Consider the following 24,444-nt stretch of genomic DNA (forward strand, 5'->3'; position numbering starts at 1 on the left):
TTTAAACTGTTTTCAATACTCCCAGTACATTTCCGAGCACAATTCAAAGTGTTGGTGCTGACCTTTAGAGCCCTAAATGGCCTCAGCCCAGTAGATCTGAAGGAGCGTCTCCACCCCCACCGTTCAGCCCGGACACTGAGGTCCAGTGCCGAGGGCCTTCTGGCGGTTCCCTCATTGCAAGAAGCCAAGTTACAGGGAACTAGGCAGAGGGCCTTCCTGGTAATGGCACCCTCCCTCTGGAACACCCTCCCATCAGATGTCAAGGAAACAAACAACTGACATTTAGAAGACATCTGAAGGCAGCCCTGTTTAGGGAAGTTTTAATGTATTTTTAATGTTTTAATGTATTTTTAACATTCTGTTGGAAGCCGCCCAGAGTGACTGGGGAGACCCAGATGGATGGGCAGAGTAGAAATAATAAATTATTATTATTATTATTATTATTATTATTATTATTATTATTATTATTTCAATAGTTTTGCTGTAACCCACCCTGGGACATCATTAGGGTGAAGGTAGGTAATGAATTATACGGTAATCACAAGAAAAACGTGTGTGTGCTCAACATATATACATACACACAACACACACCTATACCCATTCTTGATGTAAACATGAGTGTTCAGGAGGAAAGCTGTATTTTGGATTGCAGCTTCAGACACTATAGAAAGCAAGGGTTGTTAAATTTATTTTTTAATGAACCCAGGAAGAATCAGAGCTTTATGTGTGGTGACACCAGAAGCCTACTTTGTATTTTAAAAAAAAATATTTTGTTGCCGCTATCAAACTTGGGGTGGGCGAGTAGTTTTTGGGGACACAGAAAAACGCTTAGACGATCCCAATAAGGGCCCCAGGTGGGAGATTAGCCTCCCCTAACACAGAGCAATTTGAGAATGCAACTGATGCAATTTTATGAGAAAAAGGAATGCCATTATGTGAACAGGAATGCTTACTGTTTATTTACTTTGAGAAAGTGATGGAGATTAAATGTGGTCGTCCCATCGGGCAGTGTCCCTTCCAGAGGATTCCACCGGTTCCCAGGAAAAATGACGCCAGGCAAATGTTTTGACATCTTCAGTAAGTACCAGTGGTAAGTCATCATCTAGCGCAGGCAAGACGAGATGAAATTAAAGACGAGGCCTGTGGGCTTCTCCAACCCGAAGCACCATCGATGTAAATAAACATACCTAAAACCTGACACTAAGGCTGCTGTGATGGCCTGGGATTCAGACTCGGAGGCTGAACCTGAGGGATCCCCGCCTGCACAGGAGTCCCCGCCTCCAGAACCCGCTGAGCCGGGGCTGGGGCTTGAGCCTGAAGGGTCCTCACCTGTGCTGGATCCTCAGGTGCAGGCATCAGCTGAGTCTGCTCTGGCCCCTGAGGTGATGGAGGACCCATTGCCTGCAGGTGCTCCACTCTCAGCCCCGTCAGGGGAAGGTGAGGTTGCCTCTGGGTCTGGTAACCCTCCAGCCTCTCCTGAGCTGCAGAGGCTCAGGCAAGAGAGACAGAGGGAGCTAAGTTCCCGCAGGAGGAGTGCTCGCCTCCAGGCCAGGAGAGGTGAGTCACCAGAGGATCGGGGCCACCCTATGCCTCAGAGGAGATAAAAGGCGGCCAGCCCCAGTCCCAAGTTGTGGGAGCAACATTGTTGATTGCCAGTTCCAATACATTCAGGACTGGCACTGTCCATAAGAAATCCAGTTGCAGCAGACTTAACTTAAACTTACAATAAGACCAAACCTTAACACTATCTATGTACAGAACACAACACCAGAAGGGAAAGCGACAGAAAGCGAAAGTGAAACCCAGACTCCTTCTGGCCTATTATAATACAGTGGTGCCTTGCAAGACGAAATTACCGTATTTTTTTGCACCATAACACTCACTTTTTTCCTCCTAAAAAGTAAGGGGAAATGTCTGTGTGTGTTATGGAGGGAATGCCTACGGGTGGCGTGCCTACGGATTTTCCTCCTCTAAAAACTACGTACGTGTTATGGTCGGGTGCGTGTTATAGAGCGGAAAATACGGTAATCCGTTCCGCGAGTCTCTTCGTCTTGTGGTTTTTTCGTCTTGCGAAGCACGGCTATTAGCAGCTTAGCGGCTATTAGCGGCTTAGCGACTATTAACGGCTTAGCGGCTATTAACGGCTTAGCAGCTATTAGTGGCTTAGCGGCTTAGCGGCTATTAACGGCTTAGCGGCTTAAAGAAAAAGGAAACAAACTCGCAAGAACTCGCAAGACGTTTCGTCTTGCGAAGCAAGCCCATAGGGAAATTCGTCTTGCGGAACGACTCAAAAAACGGAAAACTCTTTCGTCTTGCGCGTTTTTCGTCTTGCGAGGCATTCGTCTTGCGAGGTACCACTGTAGTCAGAATGACCTTGACAGAAGAGATAACAGAACCAGTTTAACCTAGCTGTACTCAGCTTCTCTGAAGGAATAACCCAAACATCATGAAACTTCTGCTTGTTTCTTTCACATAGAGAAGCTTCCAGAAGCCTCTTGAATTAAGTAGATTAGGAAAGATCTCTACACACCAGATCAATACTTTCTGCACTAAGAAATGCAAACTGACAGAGTTGGGAGCAGTGCCGGATTTACATATAAGCTAAACAAGCTATAGCTTAGGGCCCCACTCTCTTGGGGAGCCCCCCAAAAAATTTAAAGGGGAAAAAACTGGATGTACATTTCCAAAATATAAGATAAAAAAACAAATAAAATAAAACCTACATACAGGAACAGTGTTTTGTGTTGTGTAGGCTCCTATGATGTAAGTAATGGGCCCCGCCAGCTAGCCTGCTCCCTCAAATATCACTGGTTTGCTCATGTCTATATACGGTGGTACCTTGGTTCTCAAACTTAATCCATTCCGGAAGTCCGTTCCAAAACCAAAGCATTCCAAAAACAAGACATGCTTTCCCATAGAAAGTAATGCAAAACAGATTAATCCGTTGCAGACTTTTAAAAACAACCCCTAAAACATTGTATCTCACTATTAATATACTTCTTCTTAATTGTATTTCAGTTCAACAATTACAGTGGTACCTCGCAAGACGAATGCCTCGCAAGACGGAAAACCCGCAAGACGAAAGGGTTTTCCGTTTGCGAGTTGCTTCGCAAGACGAATTTCCCTACAGGCTTGCTTCGCAAGAAGAAAGCCCATAGGGAAATCTCCGGGGACCTCTTTTAAATGCTGGCGGTGGGGAGCAAAGCCTCCCCTCCCCTCCGGCCTTCAGAAGAGGTCCAGGAAGGCCGGCGGGGGCCGAAAGTCTTTGTCCCCCCTGCCTGCCTTCCCAGAGGCTTTTAAATTGCCCTGGACAGCGGAGAAGTCCTCCGCTGTCCTGGGGCGATTTTAAAATGCCGCCCGCCAGCATTTTAAGATCGCCCCGGACAGCGGAGAAGTCCTCCGCTGTCCCGGGGTTTTTTAAAATTCTGGGGGTGGGAAGAAAAGCCCTTGTCCCCCCCCCCAGCCTTCAGAAGAGGTTGGGGGACAGACTGTCCCCGGACCTGGTCTGAAGGCGGTTTCCATAGGAACGCATTGATTGATTTTCAATGCATTCCTATGGGAAACCGTGCTTCGCAAGACGAAAAACTCGCAAGAAGAAAAAACTTGCTGTCAGCGGCTGCCTCAGGTCTCAGCTCACAAAAGACCAACACCAAGCTCTTCTTATATACAAGGATGTTTATTGCAGTTCATTCTTGGTTCCACAACCGAGGCGCGCAGCCCCTAGTCTCTAACGTCAGACATTTGAAGTCCCCTCTGAATCGGTCCCGCCTCTACACCAACTTAAGAGGCTTGTGCTAGACCACCTCTTCCTGTCTTTCCTTTTCCGCAGGGTCTTTCTGCCCCCCTGGGTTCCTTCCCTCCTGCTCTCTCCTGAAGCGGATTCCTGAGATGCCTGTTCCCCCCTCCTTCGTGCTTTGGGGCTGGGCTCCTCCTCCGGGCTTTCTCCATTTCCGCGCGCCTCCAAATTTGAACTTGGCGCGCGCTCGCTACCCCTGACCTTCCTTTTGACACTTACACTACTCCCTGTACTACTCTCCGCCTCTTCCGGCAGGACGTTCTCCCCCGATCTCCTTCCCCTGTCTCTTTCCTGCTCCGCTCCGTGTGTCACACTGGGAACCCCCCTCTCTTCCCTTCGTTCCTGCTGGGAAGCCGGCCCCGATCTCCCACTCCCGCTCGGGGTTTCCCTGCTGCTTCCCTGCTCCTGGCAGGTCCCCCCTGTGACCCCCCTTGTCCTGACTAGGGGCGCCCCCTCCTGAGAATCCTCCGATTCACTTGAGAGACTCATGGAAGATCTCAAGTCATTGTCATCCTCTTCCTCACTGTCCTGGGATTCTTCCTCGTCGCTCTCCGTCTCCTCCCTCACCTGTGCCTCTGTCTCTGAACCCCTGACACTTGCGGAACGAATTAATTTCGTCTTGCGAGGCACCACTGTACTTTGATAAAATACACTTTTTTGTTACGTCCAAATGGCTTTAGATACCTATTAGGTCCTTGAATTACCATATAGCATATATTCAACACAAAATATATAGCATATATTACCGTATAGCATATATTCAACACAAAAACCAGTGGCAATTTGTTGTTGACAAAGGACAGCTGGACATATCAAGGGCCCCAATACCTACAGGAGCTGAGGGCCTCATCAAACCTAAATCTGGCCCTGGCCAGGAGTGTCACCTGCCTGACCTGAAACTCTGGTTTAAATTGCTCTCGGCATCAGCAAGACTGAGCTACATGGACCAATGTCTGGCCAGCACAGCAGCTTCTCATGCCTTGCAAGTAACTGTCATCCCGCACTCTGTAATGTATGCAAACCTCGCTTTCCACCTACTTCTTGGTCCACCAAGGTAACGTCAGGTCTCACTCCCTCACAATAATGGAGGTAACGGAGAGAATTGCCGGGCAAGTCCCCTCTCAGCAGGACGATGGCATCCAGAGGCATGGAAGACAAAAGGTTCCTCCCAAAGCGATCGACAACGTAGTTCCGGCTTTGGTCGCAGACGCTGGCCGGAAAGAGATAATGGGAAAGAAAAGGGAAAGCTGTTTTGTGTTGCTTTTAGTCCATCCCCAAGTAGCTCAGCTAGATAAACAGGAGAGAGAGAGAGAGAGACAGCGCGGCTTTGAATCCCAGGATTTGTAGCATTTGCAAACCCTTCCAAAAGCAATGACAGGCCACCGGGCAGCGTAGTGTTTGTTTATTAAGGACCTGACATTCTCTACATTCAATGCAACAACAACAACAACAACAGCAGCAACAACAACAATAATAATAATAATATTTTTTTATTTATAATCTGCCCCTTCCCGGTTCAAAAACCGGGCTCAGTGCGCCTAACAACAAATTTAAAACATTTAATTGTAAAAGCAGCATGAAATATGGTATAAAAACATGAATAACAATAAAATTCAAAAATCAAAAATCAGATAATCCCCCAGACTAGCTGGATGAATTAGTCCTACTTGGGCCAGCGAGGAGGCCAGGGGAGAATTAGCTGTGGGGTCTCAGAGCAGGTGATCTTCATAAAAGGGGAGGGGAAGGGAAGAAAAAGGAAATAAAAGATCAGGCTGAGTTCAAATTAAAGGCCAGGCGGAATAGCTCTGTCTTACAGGCCCGGTGGAAGGAGGTTAAATCCTGCAGGGCCCTGGTCTCGTGGGACAGAGCGTTCCACCAGGTCAGAGCCATCACTGAGAAGGCCCTGGCCCTGGTGGAGGATAGTCTGACTTCCTTAGGGCCCGGGACCTCTAAACTATGGTTCTTCATGGACCTTAACGTCCTCTGCGGGGCAGACCAGGAGAGGCGGTCCCGTAGAAAAATGACACAGGCCCTGCCCTCAGGCGTATTATCTGTAAGAGGCAAGAAAAAAGGAGTGCGGAGGGCAGAGGAAGGCAAGAGAAATTTCCAAAACTTCCCTGACATTAATTTCCATAAGAATATATATACAGTGGTACCTCAGGTTACATACGCTTCAGGTTACAGACTCCGCTAACCCAGAAACAGTAGCTCGGGTTAAGAAGTTTGCTTCAGGATGAGAACAGAAATTGCTTGGTGGTGGCGCAGCAGCAGCAGGAGGCCCCATTAGCTAAAGTGGTGCTTCAGGTTAAGAACAGTTTCAGGTTAAGAATGGACCTCCGGAACGAATTAAGTACTTAACCCGAGGTACCACTGTAGAGTCTGAAGTATCAGGTCAATGGCCCCATCTAGTCCAGCATCCTGTTCCCACAATGGCTGAACAGTTGCCTGTGTGAAACCAGGAGGCAGGATTCGAACTCAAAAGCAGCACTCTTCCCTCCTGTGGTCTCCAGGAATTGGCATTCAGAATCATTGCTGCCTCCAACAGGCATCATGGCTGGTACCCATCAACAGCCCTCTCCTCCATGAATTTGTCTAGCCCTGGTGATCATCTAATGTTTATTGGAAGGATTTCCCCCCTAAATTGATTTTTGAATTCTGAATTTATTCTTATTCACGTTTTATACTGTATTTTATGCTGTTTTTTGTTGCATCAATTAAGTGTTTTAAATTTGTTGTTGGCTGCCCTGAGCCTGGTTTTCTGAACCGGGAAGGGCGGGGTATAAATAAAAATTATTATTATTATTATTATTATTATTATTATTATTATTATTATTAAAGCTAAGCATATTGGTGGGCATCACTACTGAATTAATTGTGGGGTGTATCTTAATTTATTGATCTCTTGTTTTATGCATTGTCTTACTTGTATGATGTTAGCTGCTCTGAGCTCTGGCAAAGGAGTTTGCAAAAGAACAAGGCTCCACATCCCTTCAGCAGACAGAGATGAACTCGACCAGAGATGGAGGACTTGTTGGAGTCAATCTCGCAGCAGGTCCAGCCAGCATCTGATGTTGGGAGTTGCATTTAAAACATAGGGAGGGGCAAAGATTCCCTGGCCTAAATAGAGCCAATCATCTCATTCAGCAGATGGCAGCTTTGGATGGTCAATGGCAGAACTAGTATTGAAGCCCTGATGCAAGGCTGGATTTAGGTTTGATGAGGCCCTAAGCTACTGAAGGTAATGGGGCCCTTGATATGTCCAGCTGTCCTTTGTCAGCAACAAATTGTTACTGTTTTTCTGTGTTGAATATTTGCTATATGGTAATTTATGGGCCTAATGGGTATCTCAAGCCATTTGCACATAACAAAATATGTATTTTATCAAAGTAATTCTTGAACTGAAATACAATTAAGAAGTATATTAATAGTGGACGGATGCGGGTGGCGCTGTTAAACCACTGAGATTTGGGCTTGCCGATCAAGGGCCTTCTGGTGGTTCCCTCACTGCGAGACATGAAGCTACTGGGAACCAGGCAGAGGGCCTTCTCAGTAGTGGCTCCCACCCTGTGGAACGCCCTCCCATCGGATGTCAAAGAGATAAACAACAATATGACTTTTAGAAGACATCTGAAGGCAGCTCTCTGTACAGTATAGGGAAGTTTTTAATGGTTGATGTTTCATTCTGAATACCGTGGTACCTCGGGTTACATACGCTTCAGGTTACAGACTCCGCTAACCCAGAAATAGTACCTCGGGTTAAGAACTTTGCTTCACGATGAGAACAGAAATCATGCTCTGGCGGTGCGGTGGCAGCAGGAGGCCCCATTAGCTAAAGTGGTGCTTTTGGTTAAGAACCGTTTCAGGTTAAGAACGGACCTCCGGAACGAATTAAGTAGTTAACTCGAGGTACCACTGTATTTTGTTGGGAGCTGACTAGAGTGGCTGGGTACGAATAAAAGAATTAAAAAAACTAGTAATAGTAGTAGTAGTAGTAATAGTAATAGTAATAAGTAGGCCAATTGCTATCTTTCAGCCTAACCTATTTGGCAGGGGTGTTGTGAGTAGGGACATCAGACAATTTCAATGGAAATGGAAATGGAAGGGGAAATGGCTGATGTTTGCTTACACGTCCCATGTCCTGAACGGAAATCAAACCAGTTCGGGATTTGTTGTTGTTCCAGCTCCTTCTGATATGTAACCGATTACGTCTCCCTCCCTGTTTGCATTCTCTTTCCTTTGCACAGGGTGGAATGACATGTAGCAGCAGGGCAGCGAGATGAATAACGTAGCATTTGGCGGAAGGCGAACTGCAGTGGAATGGAAGCGGCGCTGCCTGCGATGGATACAAGGCAGAACAGAAGACGGTGCCTCCTTACAACACAAGTTGCGTGGCTAAATAAGGAAGCGAGAAGCAGGTGTGGCTGCCCTGAACCACTTGAGGGAAGAGTGGGAAATGAACACGACGCTAATTGGACTTTTAAGCCCACCCTGCAAAGCTGAACCCACTGTGCTCTTTCTTGCAGTTACCTGTAATTAGAGTAGATTTGCCCGGTAACCAGAACGGCAGCAAGAAGCCATTCCAGGCAGCAAAGCACTCGCCTGTTTCCAGCTACCCCCTCTGCAAAAGCGAAAAGCGAGGAGAAACCGAGGCCGGCTAGAACAGCAACCACCGCATTGCTCTGCATCCAGAATCGCTCGACCTGCGGAAGGACAGGCAGACAGTGTTTCCCCAACTGCGTAGAAATGTGATGGGTATTAGACTCATAGAAATGCAGAGTTGGAAGGGGACTACGGGGGTCATCTAGTCCAACCCCCTGAAATGCAGGAATCTTTTGCCCAACGTGGAGCTCATGCTCCACCAACTGAGCTATCCTAGGTATCATAGTAAGGATATATTAATTATAACTGATTCTCTAGAGACCCGTGTGTTTGGATTAACACAAAATGGCTTGTGCCTGTTTTTAAAATGCAGGGCTTGCACCTAAAGAGACCCAGTACTGGAGTTTAAAAATCACTGTTAGGCAGATTTACTGACGCCTAAGAATAGGTTTTTAAACCTTTTTAATACATCCCAGCTCTTAAGGCACCTTGCCCTAAGACCACAGACTGCAAGGTAAGTTTAAAATGTTTTACTTACAGTCACTAGGTCTCAGAGTTGAATTTTCCTTAGTAGCAACAATAAAATGCAGGTAAATGTGCTTAGATGAAATATATACAGCAAAGCAGCCTCAGATACATATGAGAGGCAGAGAACAAAGTTGATGTATTTCTTGCTTGCAGCGTGATAGAGAGACAGAGAAAGGATGTGACATCACAGAGGCTACTCTAGTAATTGAGAACTCTGTGGTCCTTAACCCCTTCACATACTAACTAGCACTGTTAGGTTTGACTGCAAATCTCCCACTCAATGCATGTTTGCAAAACGCTGCATGGAGTTCAGCTTTGGTGAATATAGACCTGGGAGATTGTCTTTCAATTTTCCGAAATCTAGAAGAAGGGCCACAGCTCACTGGCAGAGCATGTGCAGAAAGCCCTAGGTTAAATCCCTAGCATCACCAGTAAAGAAGGTAATCTGCCTGGGAGAGGTGGAATTTTCAGGTTTAAATTTTAGTTGCATGTAATTTTAGTTACAACCTGGCATCTTCTTTCATTTTGCCAGTTTATAAGGAGCAGGTATAAAACAACAGAAACAAGGGAACACATCAACATTATAGAAAAAAGAGAAAAGTATAAGGTATGCTGAAAATTATTAGGTTTTCTCCAGTCCTCAACAAAGTCAAGCGGAGATACAGGACTCATGTCCATAACATGTTTTCTGCGAAAAAGGGAAGGAACCAAGAGTTGATGAATACTATAAATTTAATCAGTCTCATTATCTGAGATATCACTATCAGTTTCTCTTTTGGCTTCTTCGTATTTGTCACCGTATCTATCACAGACTGTCTAAAAGCCGAAAGTTTGCCCAGATTGAAACAAACTTCTACAGCCTTTCACATGTCACAGTGCTTTTCCTTTTTCATTCTTTTCCAGAAACAACCCCTCCCCCCTCCAAAGAAATGGGCTTTGGGGGGAAATGGAAAAATACTTTCTTCCCCCTGAACTTTTCTCTCCTTCCCCCAGAGATTCATCTCTCTGCTCAGATATCGCAGAGCAATTTCTAAATCCTGAAATAAGCTTTAAATTAAATTAAAACCATGTATTTTGGGGTTTGTTTTTTTTTAAAAAAATAGCAACCTTGAAAGCAAACATACCACTCCTTTAAACAGCGGCTTTGAAATATCCAGATTTGCTCTCCAAGCAAAGAAAAACGAATAGGCGAGGAGCATTGAAGTGAACAGCCAGACTAAATTTGGCTTCTCCACCTTGGGCCTAGGAGAGGGGAGAGAGACTGTGATTAAGAGAGCGATTAAGGTGGAAAAATGCAAAAGACAAAACTGTGTTTTAATTGAAGAACGGCAGAAGATGCAGCACACACAACTAACATCGTGAAAGGTACAACAGAGATGTGATTCCAAAGAGGGCCAGGCGAAAGGTGGTTGCCGTTGGCTTAAATCATTATTTTTAATGTGATTGTTAAAACTACGCTTCAAACAAGGTTCCCAGGGTGGAATACAAAGACTGCAGTGAAATAAAATAAATCAGCTACACAGCCATAAAATCATTTAGCAATGCACAACGGAGGAGGATACGAGAACAACTTTTTGAAGAGTAAACCCACGAACAAAAACCGGCCGCTACCTCACTGCTGCACACAAACACGCGATGATAGCAAGGGCTTGGGTGATGGCGGAGAGCTCCGTCCTCATGTCAGTCACTTGGAAACTGCAAAGGCATCAAAAGTCAAAATATAAGTGGTGCAATAGCTAAAAGCAGATGTTGCAAAAGCCGTCAGATCAATGCATCCACAAATCACAGCAGTACAACTGCTGGCAGAAAAATCACAGGGTCTCAGGAGCCATAGAGTGGAAGCCATGATGCCCTATTCAGACAATTGGGAAGACTAAGTTGGGGCCCTGCATGGCCCACAGTTGACACCTGCCCTGGGTCACCCTTTAAAGACGTATTTTGCCTGAGGTTCCAATGAATACTTGGCCGCTGGTTCCCATGGTGTTTCAGGGTGAAGAGACGCAGCCTGCGTCAAATTCAACTGTGGTTTCCCAGACGTCTACACCGTCCAATTGCCATATTCATCTGCACATTAAAGGTAAAGGGACCCCTGACCATTAGGTCCAGTCGCAGACGACTCTGAGGTTGCGGCGCTCATCTCACTTTATTGGCTGAGGGAGCCGGCGTACAGCTTCCGGGTCATGTGGCCAGCATGACTAAGACGCTTCTGGCGAACCAGAGCAGCGCACGGAAATGCCGTTTACCTTCCCGCCGGAATGGTACCTATTTATCTACTTGCACTTTCATGTGCTTTCGAAATGCTAGGTTGGCAGGAGCAGGGACCGAGCAATGGGAGCTCACCCCGTTGCGGGGATCTGAACCGCCGACCTTCTGATCGTCAAGTCCTAGGCGCTGTGGTTTAACCCACAGCGCCACCCACGTCCCCATCTGTACATTAATCCTCTCAAAAATGTGTTTAAAGATTGTTAAACTCATTTTTTTTGAAAAGCATCTTCTTTCAAAACATGCATGTCCAACGTTACATCAGTATTTTCATTTTTAAATACAGTGGACGCTCGGGTTGCCAACACGATCCGTGCGGGATGCATGTTCGCAACCTGCAGAGGCGCATCTGCGCACGTGAGGGTTGCGATTCGGTGCTTCTGCGCATGCACAAAGCGCGATTTAGCACTTCTGCGCATGCATGACCGCCGGAACCCGGAAGTAACCCATTCCAGTACTTGTGGGTTTTGGTGGGTCCGTAACCTGAAAAAACGCAACCTGAAGTGTCTGTAACCTGAGGTATGACTGTACATTCTGACATGTCAAAATGTTTGGGAAGTGCAAGAGACCCGTGGACAATGAAGTTCCAATCTGCACATTGGTTCCAGGAGGTATGAAGGTGGTCAGCTGTGTGAGAATTCACGGAGATCAACCCCCCTGAGCATCCCTGCCCTGGAACAATGTTATTACATCAGTGGTATTGTGGGAAGTCAAAATGCTGCTGCCTGATGCAGCCAAATAATCCCCAGGGCCTTCTGTGTGGCTGCTCCAAAAATTTGGAACTCTCTCCCTAGAGAAGCCAGCCTGGCTCCCTCCTTGTTATCCTTCTGCCAGCAGATGGGAGACCTTTTTATTCCAATGTGCTTTGGGGAACGGACCATTTTTCATGAAAGGGTTGGTGTGCCGTGCTGCTTTTATTAAAATTATTTGTATGATGTGTGTGTGTGTGTGTGTATAATTTTTTCAATGTTTAATTGGATTTTAAATGATTTTCCCTCTGTTTTTAGCAGCTCCTATTTTTATCAATTGCCTTGAGTCCCTAGCAGTGAAAAAAGAAGGATATACATATAACACACATAATAATAATAATAATAATAATAATAATAATAATAATAATAATAATTTATTATTTATACCCCGCCCACTCTGGGCGGCTTCCAACAGAATATTAAAATACAATATTAAACATTAAAAGCTTCCCTAAACAGGGCTGCCTTCAGATGTCTTCTAAAAGTCTGGTAGTCGTTTTTCTCTTTGACAAAGAAGAAGAAAAAGAAGAGGTCACCAGTGTAGGGTTTTGTTATGAGCCCTCCCAGACCAAGAAAGAAATTAAACGATTCACTTACAGCAATATATCAGCCATACTCGATCCATTCTCTAATTTTGCCTACACAGGAAAGAAAAACACTCAAGAAATGCTGCAATAGGTTCCTGCCCTCTTTTTCCAGAGGTTAACCCCAGGATTTTTACATATTGTCAGAGCCAACTCCATGGGCGGAAGTACACTTTATTTTCCCTGTCCTGAATTTGCCAACATTCAGCCTTTGTCGGAGGGTCCCAAGTTCTAGAAAAGAAGAGAGGGGGAAAAATCCCCATGCACTTTCTCCAGGCATAAATTTTTGCACCACTGCCATGTCCTCCCTTATCGCGGACTTTCCTCAGAGTCACTTGCCGCTGGTCCCGGTAACGTAAGGAGAGCCTACAGGATCAGGCCAACAGCCCATCTCATCCAGCGTCCTGTTCTCACAGTGGGCAACCAGATGCCTGTGGGAAACCAGGGAGCAGGATTCGAACACAGGAGCCCTCTCCCCTCCTGCTGTTTCCAGACAATGCTCAGAAGCATTGCTGCCTTCAACCGTGGAGGCAGGGCAGAGCCATCTTGGCTCATAGCCCTTGATAGATTTATCCTCATTTTCTGAACCGCATCCACTACCTTTTCGGAAACTGCTAGCAGCTGGATATCAGTTGGGCACCCCTTGCCCAGGGCACCTCCAATCATAGCTGTCAACTTACAGATTTGAAAAGAAGGGACCAGCCGCCTCGAAAATAAGGGATCAGCGGCCAAAATAAGGGATTTTGCGACCACAGGTATGCTCAACTTCCGAGCCCCTCCAAACCAAAGGCAGAAAGCCCAGCCAGCGGCCAAACGAAGCCTCAAGCGGTGGTTCCCACAGCGCAGCGACCCGGCAAAGGGGATGCAGCAAGGGAAACCACCGTCACCTCTCCGCTGGGAAGCGCTGAGCAAAGGAGAGTCCCCAGGCCAATATGATCGGCACAAGGCATGCAAGCTCCACCCCCCAGTCGTTCTTAGACTCCTTATTGGGTGAGCAACACAGCCAAGCAACACAGTTGGAGACTTCCTCCTCCGTGGCCGGCAGGGAGGGAGGGAGAGGAGCTGCTTCCTTTGAAACCCAGGAAATTTAAGGGACTTCATCAATAAGGGACAGCAGCGGGACACGGCGCTGGGATAAGGGACTTTCCCGCTAAATAAGGGACGGTTGACAGCTATGCCTCCAATTCATTGCATATGTTCAGCCTTCCCCTTCCACTGACACGAGCAAAGCACAGTGTCACACCACAGCTGTGACGGCCTCACCGGCCTGCTCATTTTCCCTTCGGAACAAAATAACTACGATTAAGCGGCACGAGGGAGATCGCATTTATTTCTCTAGCTACCAAGTGGTTTAGCCACCCCAAAGAAGAAGCACAGGGGCTACGAAACCGCTATTTGAGAAATAACAATTTTTACAGCTCTTCTGCCACTAGGATCCCAGGCTGTGCGTCTAAAAGATTCGGAGCCACGCGGACTCCAGATACATAAGAGAAATCTTGTTCTCTGGAAGAGAGCCCCTCTCCACCCCCGCAACCCCCGGTTTACCAAATTGAAGGTTCCGTATTCCTCCCTGAGAAGATGGGTCGTAAATCCCTTAAGGGTCGTCTGGTCTCCCCAGGTCCAGCGAGCTTCGTTGAGGTAGGAAGAGGCAGGCAGGTAGAGATACGGCAGGCAGCCAGCCAGGAAGCAGAAAGTCAACTTTAGCATGTGGCCTAGGGTCAATTCCTGCACCAATATAATAAAATAAAATAAAATGTCAAATTGCACCACGGTGATTATTTCGGTGGTGTCGTGCCGGAACTTTGCCATCGGACATCAAGGGTTGGGGAGGAAAGGCAAAGGAAATATGTGGAGATATATATATTGACACACACAGAACTGATCTCTCAATTTGCACGTTAAGTCCCTGCGAAAAGGCGATGTTGAAAATGGCACCATCTCCGTGGATTACTCGGGGGAAATGACATCGCTCTGATCTCTTCTGCTTGGCAGGATGAATTTTTAAAGTGAAGCGAATAATATTAGAGGCTCCCCGAAAGATCATGTTTGTGGCGCGTTTCGCCACTGAAACTGTGCCATGGTTGGTGGGAAACGCTGCAATGCGGAGATAAACCACTTTGCGATGATCAGAGTTGGCTGGTTTTCCACCTGCAACCCCCTTCGCCCATAATTAAATTAAATAACTAAGGCTTGCCCCCACACACAACATGCTCTTCGTCAATAACTTGATCCCATTTATTTTTCTAGCTCTGGAGTGCCAGGACACAGCCACACAGGATTCAGAAGAGAACGGGTGTATGTCTAACTGTAAAAGACAACGGTTCTGTTTGCATGTCACAGTAAACCATGGTTAACGGTTTACAGATTGTCCTCTCCACTGGATGAGAGGAACCACAAACCATGGCCTGCGGCTTAGCGTTTAGTCTGAAGCACTGACTATCATTTCTTTTGCTCACATCACAATTAGTAAGTAAAGAGCAAATCTTGGCTTTACATTACGGCTTTTTGGGGAGCAGAGGAACCCACAATCCCTGGTTCAGACATCCCACTAAGCCTAACACTGGCAAACCACAGTTTACTGTGACAGGAAAACGCAGCTAACAGGGCAACTGAAAGGATTATTGCATTCTTACTGAGGCTAAAGTTAGACAAGCTCTTGAAGGAAGATGTTTATCAATAACTACTAGCAAAGCAAAACCTCCATGTTCATGCACTTTAATACATAACAAGCAACCCATTCTAGATTGTAAAGTCCTTGGGAACAGAGACCTATTTTTTGCTGTCTGAAATGATAATGGGGATGATGATGATGATGATGATGATTTTATTATTTGTCCCCTGTCCATCTGACTGGGTTGTCCCAGCCACTCTGGACAGCTTCCAACAGATATAAAAACATAAGGGCTGTATTTTTATATATGGTTTTAATATGTTAAAAAAAAACCTTTCCAAGCAATGTACAGAAAACTAAAACAACAAATAATGTTACAAAAACACAGAATAAAACCATTAATACTAACAAATACTGACTATTCCCAGTTCTTTCTCCTTCTGAGACACCTGCCAGCTTCCTGGCTCTCACCCAACACTCCACGCATCTACCTTGGCTCTCTCCCAGGACAGAAAAATAATTCACATAACCACCCCCTCCTCACAATAATGGGGGTTCCTGGAACCAACTGGCAAACCCCCTAACCCTTCACTGTAGGCTTGCTTTTATGCGCAGGTCCCAAGGGGAATAGCACTTCCTCAAACCACCCAGAGATGTCTTCCATTTTGCACTCGGTCAGTTGCACTGCAAGGGACCAGTTCAAAGTTACCTCCTCCAAGCTATTAGAATCTCCCTGCTGCAACTTTGGGTGGCAAGTTCTGCCCCTTTCTGCATGCCCAGGTAAAAGGCAAAGGACCCTGGGACAGTCAAGTCCAGTCAAAGGCGACTCTGGGGTTACAGCACTCATCTTGCTTTCAGGCCAAGGGAGCTAGCGTTTGTCCACAGACAGCTTTCCGGGCCATGTGGCCAGTAGGACTAAACCACTTCTGGCACAATGAAACACTGTGACGGAAACCAGAGTGCATGGAAATGCTGTTTACTTTCCCACTGGAGTGGTACCTATTTATCTACTTGCACTGGCATGCTTTCAAATTGCTAGGTTGGCAAGGGCTGGGTCAGAGCAACAGGAGCTCACTCCATCGCGGGGATTCGAACCACCGACCTTCCGATCGGGAGGCCCAAGAGGCTCAGTGGTTTAGACCACAGCGCCACAGAGAGAAGCCTGCGAAGAGTGTCTGGCCACGCTCATCCCTGGACTCTCTCAGCCACCCAAGTCTTCTTTCCAAAGTGCACTAGTGGGTACTCACCCTCTCCCTGAGCAAGCAGGCGAAAACCCACAGAGCGACACAAATCACATAGACGACAATGGTGTGCTGGTTGCACAAGCTGAGGCCGCAGCAGAAGGCGCCCACTTTGCAGATCTGCAAAAAGGAAACGAAACGAGCATCTATTTTTTTAAAAAAAAAAATTATTGCAAATTTCAAACAAAGAAAAATCACCAAACATATACAATCCCTTCACCAAAAACAAAACAAAACAAACAAATAAAAACATACACAAACAAAAACATAAGTCTAAAATAGAGAAATCATAACTGTTCATAACACATTTTTTCATACCTAACTGGACTTCCTCACATCTCCCTTCTCTGCGTTCTCAATAATAAAGTTATAAACAGCAATTTATTACCTTGTTTCAGTTCTTAATTTCTACTTCTCAAATATTATGTCTCAAACTTCAAATAATTTTTGTCCAATACTTATCAGCTTAATTCAAACATAATATTGCTTCAGATTTCATCTTTTTCTTATTCATCACTTAGTCTCATATGTCTTTCAGCTAAGTTGCTGGTACCCTGTTCTTTTCAATCATACAGTTTCTTAACATTCATACAATTTGTGCTGTTTTTGTAAATAGTCCTTAAATTTTTTCCAGTCCTCTTCCATTGTCTCTTCTCCCAAGTCTCGGATTGTGCCGGTCATTTCAGCCAGCTCCATATAGTCTATCAGTTGCGTCTGCCATTCTTCCAATGTGGGCAAATCTTGTGTCTTCCAATATTTTGCGATCAGTATTCTTGCTGCTGTTGTTGCATACATAAAAAAGTTCTATCCTTCTTTAACACTTTCTGGCCGACAATACCCAAGAGGAAGGCCTCTGGTTTCTTGGGGAAGGTATACTTGAATACCTTTTTTAACTCATTATAAATCATTTCCCAGAAGGCCTTCACTTTTGGACAAGTCCACCAGAGGTGAAAGAATGTCCCTTCAGTCTCCTTACATTTCCAGCATTTATTATCATGCAAATGGTATATCTTTGCAAGCTTGACTGGGGTCATGTACCACCTGTATATCATTTTCATAATATTTTCTTTCAAGGCATTACATGCCGTAAACTTCACACCGGTGGTCCATAACCGTTCCCAGTCAGCAAACATAATGTTGTACCCAATGTCCTGAGCCCATTTTATCATAGCTGATTTAACCTCCTTGATCTGAGCGTAGTGTAACCAGTCTCACACTTTATCCTTTATTTTCTCCAAACTCTGCAACCTCCAAGTGTCTCCAACCTTTTCTATTATTTCCCAATACTTCGGCCATACGGCCTCCAACGAGCATCTAATCGTCGCTTTTTAAATTGTTTTTTCAGAACATAAGAAGAACGTGCTAGATCTGGCTAGTCCAATTTCCTGCTCCCACGGTGACCTACCAGATGCTTGTGGGAATATTTTATATAGAAATATAATAATCAGATGGATGGGCTATAAATAAATTGCTGTATTCTTATTAGTAGTAGTATTGTTATTATTATTTCTGAAAAGACATTTCCTAATACAATGCATTTCTAACTCCCCTCCCCCTCACTAATCTGTGCATTTTTATACACACTTCAGTCCAATATATGCATTTTTGTGCACACTATGCTTTGCTGGAGAATTGCATTGCACATTTCAGAGAAGTGCAAATTTCAAAGGATCACTGTGTTTTGGTAACCAGAGTCCAGGGACGTCCAACTCCCAAGGGACTGCGATCAACTCACAGAAAAAAAATATGGCAGTGATCAGAGTTGTTGATATTTGGTCAAAGTTGTTGACCTTTTGGGGGGAGGAAAGTCAATGTTGTTCACCTTTTTTTAGAGGGGCAGGTATAAAATGTTGAGCTTTCTTTAGGGGGGGAAAGGGAAAAGTCGCTCACCAAATTATCAATCGTGAAACAAACAGCCTCGCAGCGAAAACTCCGTCTTCCAATCATGTGTAAATGGAGGACAGCGCAAGGCGGCTGGGCTGGATCCTCTTTTTCGCCACCGATCGACTGTGATCGACTCTAACATCCTGGGAATCGACCAGTCGATCGCGGTTGACCGGTTGGACAGCCCTGCCATAGTGTTTCTGAAAGTGTGAATTAGGTAAAATCTCTTTCAGAGGTGAACTGAATTGAATTTTGCCCCCATCCCTAATAACCAGGGACTGAGGTTAAATGGGATTAACAGGGAGAAGACTGTTGTTTTTACTGGTTGACCACTGAGGGAAATAAGACTAAATGGACCTTTGGCATGAATATTTCAAAAATTAAAAACGAGGGCAGCCTGAAAGTTGTTGAGATTTTTGTTACAAAAATACAAAAAAATGTAATTTTTTGATTGACTTGCCTAAGATCCAGGACAAAGCGCCACCTTTCAGAAATTCTTACATGCTTAAGTCTCTTCTCTCAACTGTGAGACAGGCTACAGAAACTGTTGGGGCAGTAGCATCTCAACTCATGCACCACATTTTTCATTAAAAAAATAAAAACCCCACCCACCGCATTTTCTCTATACAGTGGTGCCCCGCAAGACGAACGCCTTGCGAGACGAAAAACTCGCAAGACGAAAGGTTTTTTCGTTTTCGAGTTGCTTCGCAAGACGAATTTCCCTATGGGCTTGCTTCGCAAAACGAAGCTTGCCCCCGCACCCCGGACCTCTTTTGAAGCAAGGGGCGGCGGGAAGAAGATCGCTTCTCCCCGTTGCCAGCCCCGCAATCTCCAGGGACAGTCTCTCTCCCCGGACCCCTTTTGAACCAAGGGGCGGCAACGGGGAGAAGCGATTCTCCCCACTGCCCCTTCCCTTGCTTTAAAACAGGTCCGGGAACAGAGGGGAAGGCCCGCGGCGCTTCCCCTCTGTCCCCGGACGATCTCCATAGGAACGCATTGATTGATTTTCAATGCATTCCTATGGGAAACCGTGCTTCGCAAGACGAAAAACTCGCAAGAAGAAAAAACTTGCGGAGCGAATTAATTTCGTCTTGCGAGGCACCACTGTAATCAGAGAAATTAATTAGAAAGAGAGAGAGAGAATGCCTCTCATTGGGGCAGCACATATATTATCATTTATTAATTTATATTCCGCTTATATGCGAAAATGGCTTCTACACGGTTTACAGCTATAAAATAAATTCATATTTAAAACACACATTAAAAAGATAATTAAAATAAACAATGAATCATTAAAAAAAAACGCATAACAAGCAAAACAAGTGAAAATAAAACAAACAGCTGAAAAATAAAACAAGAAATTCTGCTCAAGGGAATGCTTGCGTCTTCAGGAGCCGGCGGAATGCCGACACTGATGGGAGTCTCTCCTATTTCATCAGGGAGGGAATTCTACAGCACTGGTGCCACCTTCCAGCCATCTATGGGTTTAGAAAGAGGTTGTGGAAGTCTCTGGGAATAAGAGCAGGGATGATGGGCTAGGTGGGCTTTTGGCCTGATCCGGCAGCCGAGCTCTTCTCATGTTCACAGGAGTTGCTGCCTGTCCGAGCGGACTATACTGGGCTAGATGGACAAGCAGTCTTAGGCAGTAGGAAGAAGTCTCCCGCGTTCCTACAGGAACAAATCCGGGTTTAGTGGAAGAGCATCTGTTTTAAATGCAGACGGCCCCAAGTTCAAAACTTGGCAGCACCTCCAGGTAGGTCGACCTGAACCTCAGGAGTGCTGCTGCCAGTCAGGGCAGGTAATATTCAGCTAGACGTCCAATGGTCTGACTCAGTAGCAGACAGTTTTGTCTGTTCCAGGTGTCTTAAACCATCATGTGCCATTCGGCCCAAGATAAACCTTCCCAGACTCAGCTTCTTCCAGATGTTTCGGACTACAACTCCCATCATCCCCAGCCGTCACGGCCATGCGCTGATGGGATCTGTAGTCCAAAACATCTGGGAAGGCTGAAATCCAGAACGCGGCAGCCAGACTGGTGACTGGGAGTGGCCGCCGAGACCTTGTAACACCAGTCTTGAAAGACCTACATTGGCTCCCAGTACGTTTCTGAGCACAATTCAAAGTGTTGGTGCTGACCTTTAAAGCCCTAAACAGCCTCGGTCCAGTATATCTGAAGGAGCGTCTCCACCCCCATCATTCTGCCCAGACACTGAGGTCCCGCTCCGAGGGCCTTCTGGCGGTTCCCTCCCTGCGAGAAGCCAAGTTACAGGGAACCAGGCAGAGGGCCTTCTCGGTAGTGGCACCCGCCCTATGGAACGCCCTCCCAACAGATGTCAAAGAGAACAACAACTACCAGACTTTAGAAGACATCTGAAGGCAGCCCTCTTTAGGGAAGCTTTTAATGTTTGGTGTATTACAGTAGTTTAATATTTTTTTGGAAGCCGCCCAGAGTGGCTGGGGAAGCCCAGCCAGATGGGTGGGGTAGAAATAATAAATTATTATTATTATTATTATTATTATTATTATTATTATTATTTGTAGGCTCGGGTTGCTTCCATTAATGGTGTAGGTGGGGAGGGAAATAATCTATCGTGATGGCTTTTGATCGTGAGCGGTCTACCTTTGATCTCTCCTTGGCGGTCGCAGCCTCCCGGAAGCGCACGCAGAGAGCCATCAGCAGCCCCACAAACAGATTGTTTAAGCTGAAAACCTCTGCCGTGATGGACCACTGCCATGTGAGGCGAGAAAACGAAAACATCCCCACAGCAAAGATTCCTGCAGCATGCTTGCCAGAAAGCCTGCAAACACAGATAACAAGAAAATGTACCGTCTCATCCAACAACTCTTAGTACACACCCCACCCCTCACACGGAAAAACAAAATTGAAGAAGCCTTCGTTGTCCTTCTGGGCTGACGCCCCCACCCATCTGGAAACCCAAAACAGCAGCAGCAGAATACAACTTTCTGGGGGGACGCACCCACTGCAAGGCTTTTCTTGTTTGGGTTTGGGGTCTTTTTAAAAGCATGCCTTAATCTGGACTTCTGGATCAGTTCTTGATTACAAACGTTCAGCTCTGAAATGCTTGGGGGGAAGCAGGACGCATTGGTTGAGAGTTCAGAGACAGCAAGTGAGGGCTGGAGACTCTGTACATGCACAGGAGTGCTCTCTCTCGCTCTCGCTCTCTCTCTCTCACGCGCGCACACAAAAACACCCGTTGCAATAGCTTTCACATCAGTTTCCAAGCATCCTGCAGCAGCCCCGGGTTCAGCAGAAGTGTCGTTGAGGGGACCAAAGATGAAACGACTGCGGTTCTAGATTCAGGTAGGTAGCCGTGTTGGTCTGACGCAGTCAAAATAAATTAAAAAATTGTCCACTAGCATTGTAGAGACCAACCAAGTTTGTTCTGCATGCTCCCTTGTTCAGATACGAACTGTGGTGATGGTGATTGGGGGGGATCTCCCATTTGCACAGTTGAATACCATAAACATAGGGGCCTCAATTTCCACCAGGACTGCTGAGCGAACAAAGGTTTAAAGTGCTCTCAGAGTATATTATTTTTGAAGCCATTATGTACCTTAACCTTCTCGTACGCTAGATAGGCGTGCCATCCATACCTATTGTCAAAACTTTCTAGATTTAAAATACTAGTGTTTTCCAATATAATCCATTCTTTTAGCCACGCCAGACATTCTGCTTCATAGTATAATTTTAGATTTGGTAATGCCAGTCCTCCTCTCTCCCTTCTATCTGTTAATAGTTTATACTTTATGCGTGGAAGGGAAGTAGAGGGTGGTGGGTTTTATAATTAAGTGTATAATTATGCAGCTGTTGTAATTTAGATATTATATTTCATGTGAGTGAATCATTGGGAATTTTGGTTATTATGTATATATGTTAAGTTTCAATAAAGATCTTTGGGGGAATTTTTTTTAAAAAGTTTAAACTGCTCTCACCACGATCTTGGTCCATCTCAGACCCTCCCAATGCAATGTCTTATTTTTATTTTTCAAAACAAAAAATAAAAAACCCTTACACCTTAAGGTTGCATTCAAACATGACTTGACAGGCCTGCACAAACTGTTAATGATAGTTTATTGGTATTTTTATAAGAGAGACCAGGGTCTTGGGGTTATTTTTCCGCCATGGGCTGGCTGGCTCTGTGCCAAAAACCAGCCCTGTGGTCCTGTTCGCAGGCTGTCAGGTGTAGTGTTTCGGTGTTTTCCAAGGACGAAATTCACGACCCCTCTCGGCTACGCTAACGCAGCTTCCTCCTGAGGAATATTCTGAGAGAAACAAAATGGCGGACTGCCACGCCAACAGGGAGCCAGTTGATAGCGTGTCCACATGTGGCTTCCTTCTGAAGCGTTCCAGAACGGCAGCCAACCGCTGAAATGTTAGTGATTGTTGCTCTCTGCCCCCTCCCTGCACAAAAAAAATGACGTAAAGCACTTTCCTTGCACCGCACTTCCTCCCCTCAAATATTAGCCAAAGGTTTTGCTTTTTAAAGAAAAGCAATCCCAAAACTTTTGACCCAGGCACACATTAATGCTGCTGTTCAAACAATCATGGACAAAAAAAATTGGGGGTCAGCTATGAGACTGTGTTGCCCCCCACCTTTTTAAGGCCTGGACTACACAACAGCACACACAACAGCAACCACAGATATCTGACCGGGAGGCTCAGTTTAATGGACTTTGGCACAGGTAGGTAAGGAAAGGTAAAGGACCTCTGGACGGTTAAGTCCAGTCAGTCCGTCTCCACATCTGGGATGGGGAAAAATAAGGAAGGGTGGTGGGCAATGCTTACTTCATTTTGCTTCATTTAGTCAACTACCTAATTTATATACCGCTTCATGGCAAAAAAGGACTTCTAAGCAGTTTAAAAGTATGCAAACACAGGCATTAAAATATAAAAGACCTGTAATCAAAATATGTAATTAAAAATACACAGTAAAACAGCAACAGCCATTGATTGAAATATGTGATAAAGCAATGTAATATGTTGTAATTTTTCTGTGCTCTTCCCAGGGAGCCAGCTCAAGGTCTTATTTATAAAAATATTTGCAAATCGCTACGTCATAAAATATATCAAAGGGGTTTACAACAATGTCTATATGTAATAAGCACACGTTGAAAAAATAAAAAATCACGTTCCAACATTATAGCCACTACAACACGCCAGTGGCGCCTTTTGCCCCCATCCCTAAAAAACACAAAAGCCCTATGCATAGACAACATCCCTCTAGATCAGTCACCAATTCTAGCCTGATCCTGAAAAGTCTTACAATCAGTTACCAATAAGGACACTGTGAGGGGAGAGACTCCATCAGGCAAGTCCTTCTTCCACCTGCCTTGCTCCACCCTCTAGTCTTTGCTTCTCAATTTGTATTGTATTATTTTATGTACTGTGCCGTTGTTATATCGATTATAGTTTAGAAATTATTTACTGTAACTGTTGAGTGGATTTCTCTTTAACTTTTATATGTTGATACTATTATTTTGTACTATTCTAATAATTGCTGAATGTTACTTTATTTGATCTGGGTTGCTTATTTTAAAGTTTTGTTTTATTATCACATTTTTGTATTGTGTTAGATTGTTATAAGGTGTACATTTTTGTTTCTTCTGCTTGTAAACCACCTTGAGTATTGTAAGATAGAAAGACGGTATACAGTCGTACCTCGGGTTGAAGTTGCTTCAGGCTGAGCACTTTCAGGTTGCGCTCCACGGCGACCTGGAAGTAACAGAACGCGTTACTTCCGGGTTTCGCCACTCGCGCATGCGCAGATGCTCAAAATGACGTCACGTGCATGCGCGAAAGCGGCAAAACACGACCCGTGCACGCGTAGTCGCATGTTAAGTTTACTTCAGGATGCGAACAGGGCTCCAGAACGGATTCCGTTCGTATCCAGAGGTACCACTGTATACAAATAAAAAATGATGATGATGATGATGAAGAAGAAGACACTCTGCTGCATCAGGCCAGTGGTCTCTCTGGTCCAGCCTCCTGTTCTTGCAGTGGGAAACCAGATGTTGTGTGGCAAACCTACAATCAGGATTCGAACACAAGAGACTTCTCCCCTCCCGCAGTTTCCAGCATCTGGTATTGGAAAGCATTGCTGACTCCAACTGTGGAGGACAGAGTGTAGCCATCCTGGAAAAAAGCCATCAATGGCTTCTCCTTCTCCAT

General features: G+C 45.4%; 1 protein-coding gene across 2 annotated transcripts in view; it reads right to left on the reverse strand.

The window, feature by feature from the left end:
• The window catches only part of TMEM260 (transmembrane protein 260), a 62,337-nt gene that overhangs the window by 11,529 nt on the left and 26,364 nt on the right, over nucleotides 1-24,444 (reverse strand). For both annotated transcript variants that reach the window (XM_082217802.1, XM_082217803.1), the window contains exons 4-12: nucleotides 20,875-21,052; nucleotides 16,377-16,490; nucleotides 14,064-14,243; nucleotides 12,532-12,572; nucleotides 10,535-10,618; nucleotides 10,048-10,165; nucleotides 8,324-8,496; nucleotides 4,835-5,006; nucleotides 954-1,102 (exon numbers count right to left, since the gene is read on the reverse strand). In XM_082217802.1, the coding sequence (XP_082073928.1) occupies nucleotides 954-1,102; nucleotides 4,835-5,006; nucleotides 8,324-8,496; nucleotides 10,048-10,165; nucleotides 10,535-10,618; nucleotides 12,532-12,572; nucleotides 14,064-14,243; nucleotides 16,377-16,490; nucleotides 20,875-21,052 (1,209 nt within the window). The remainder of the gene's footprint in view (nucleotides 1-953; nucleotides 1,103-4,834; nucleotides 5,007-8,323; nucleotides 8,497-10,047; nucleotides 10,166-10,534; nucleotides 10,619-12,531; nucleotides 12,573-14,063; nucleotides 14,244-16,376; nucleotides 16,491-20,874; nucleotides 21,053-24,444) is intronic.

Source organism: Podarcis vaucheri (assembly GCF_965113315.1).
Source record: "Podarcis vaucheri genome assembly, chromosome: 1".
NCBI lineage: Eukaryota > Metazoa > Chordata > Lepidosauria > Squamata > Lacertidae > Podarcis > Podarcis vaucheri.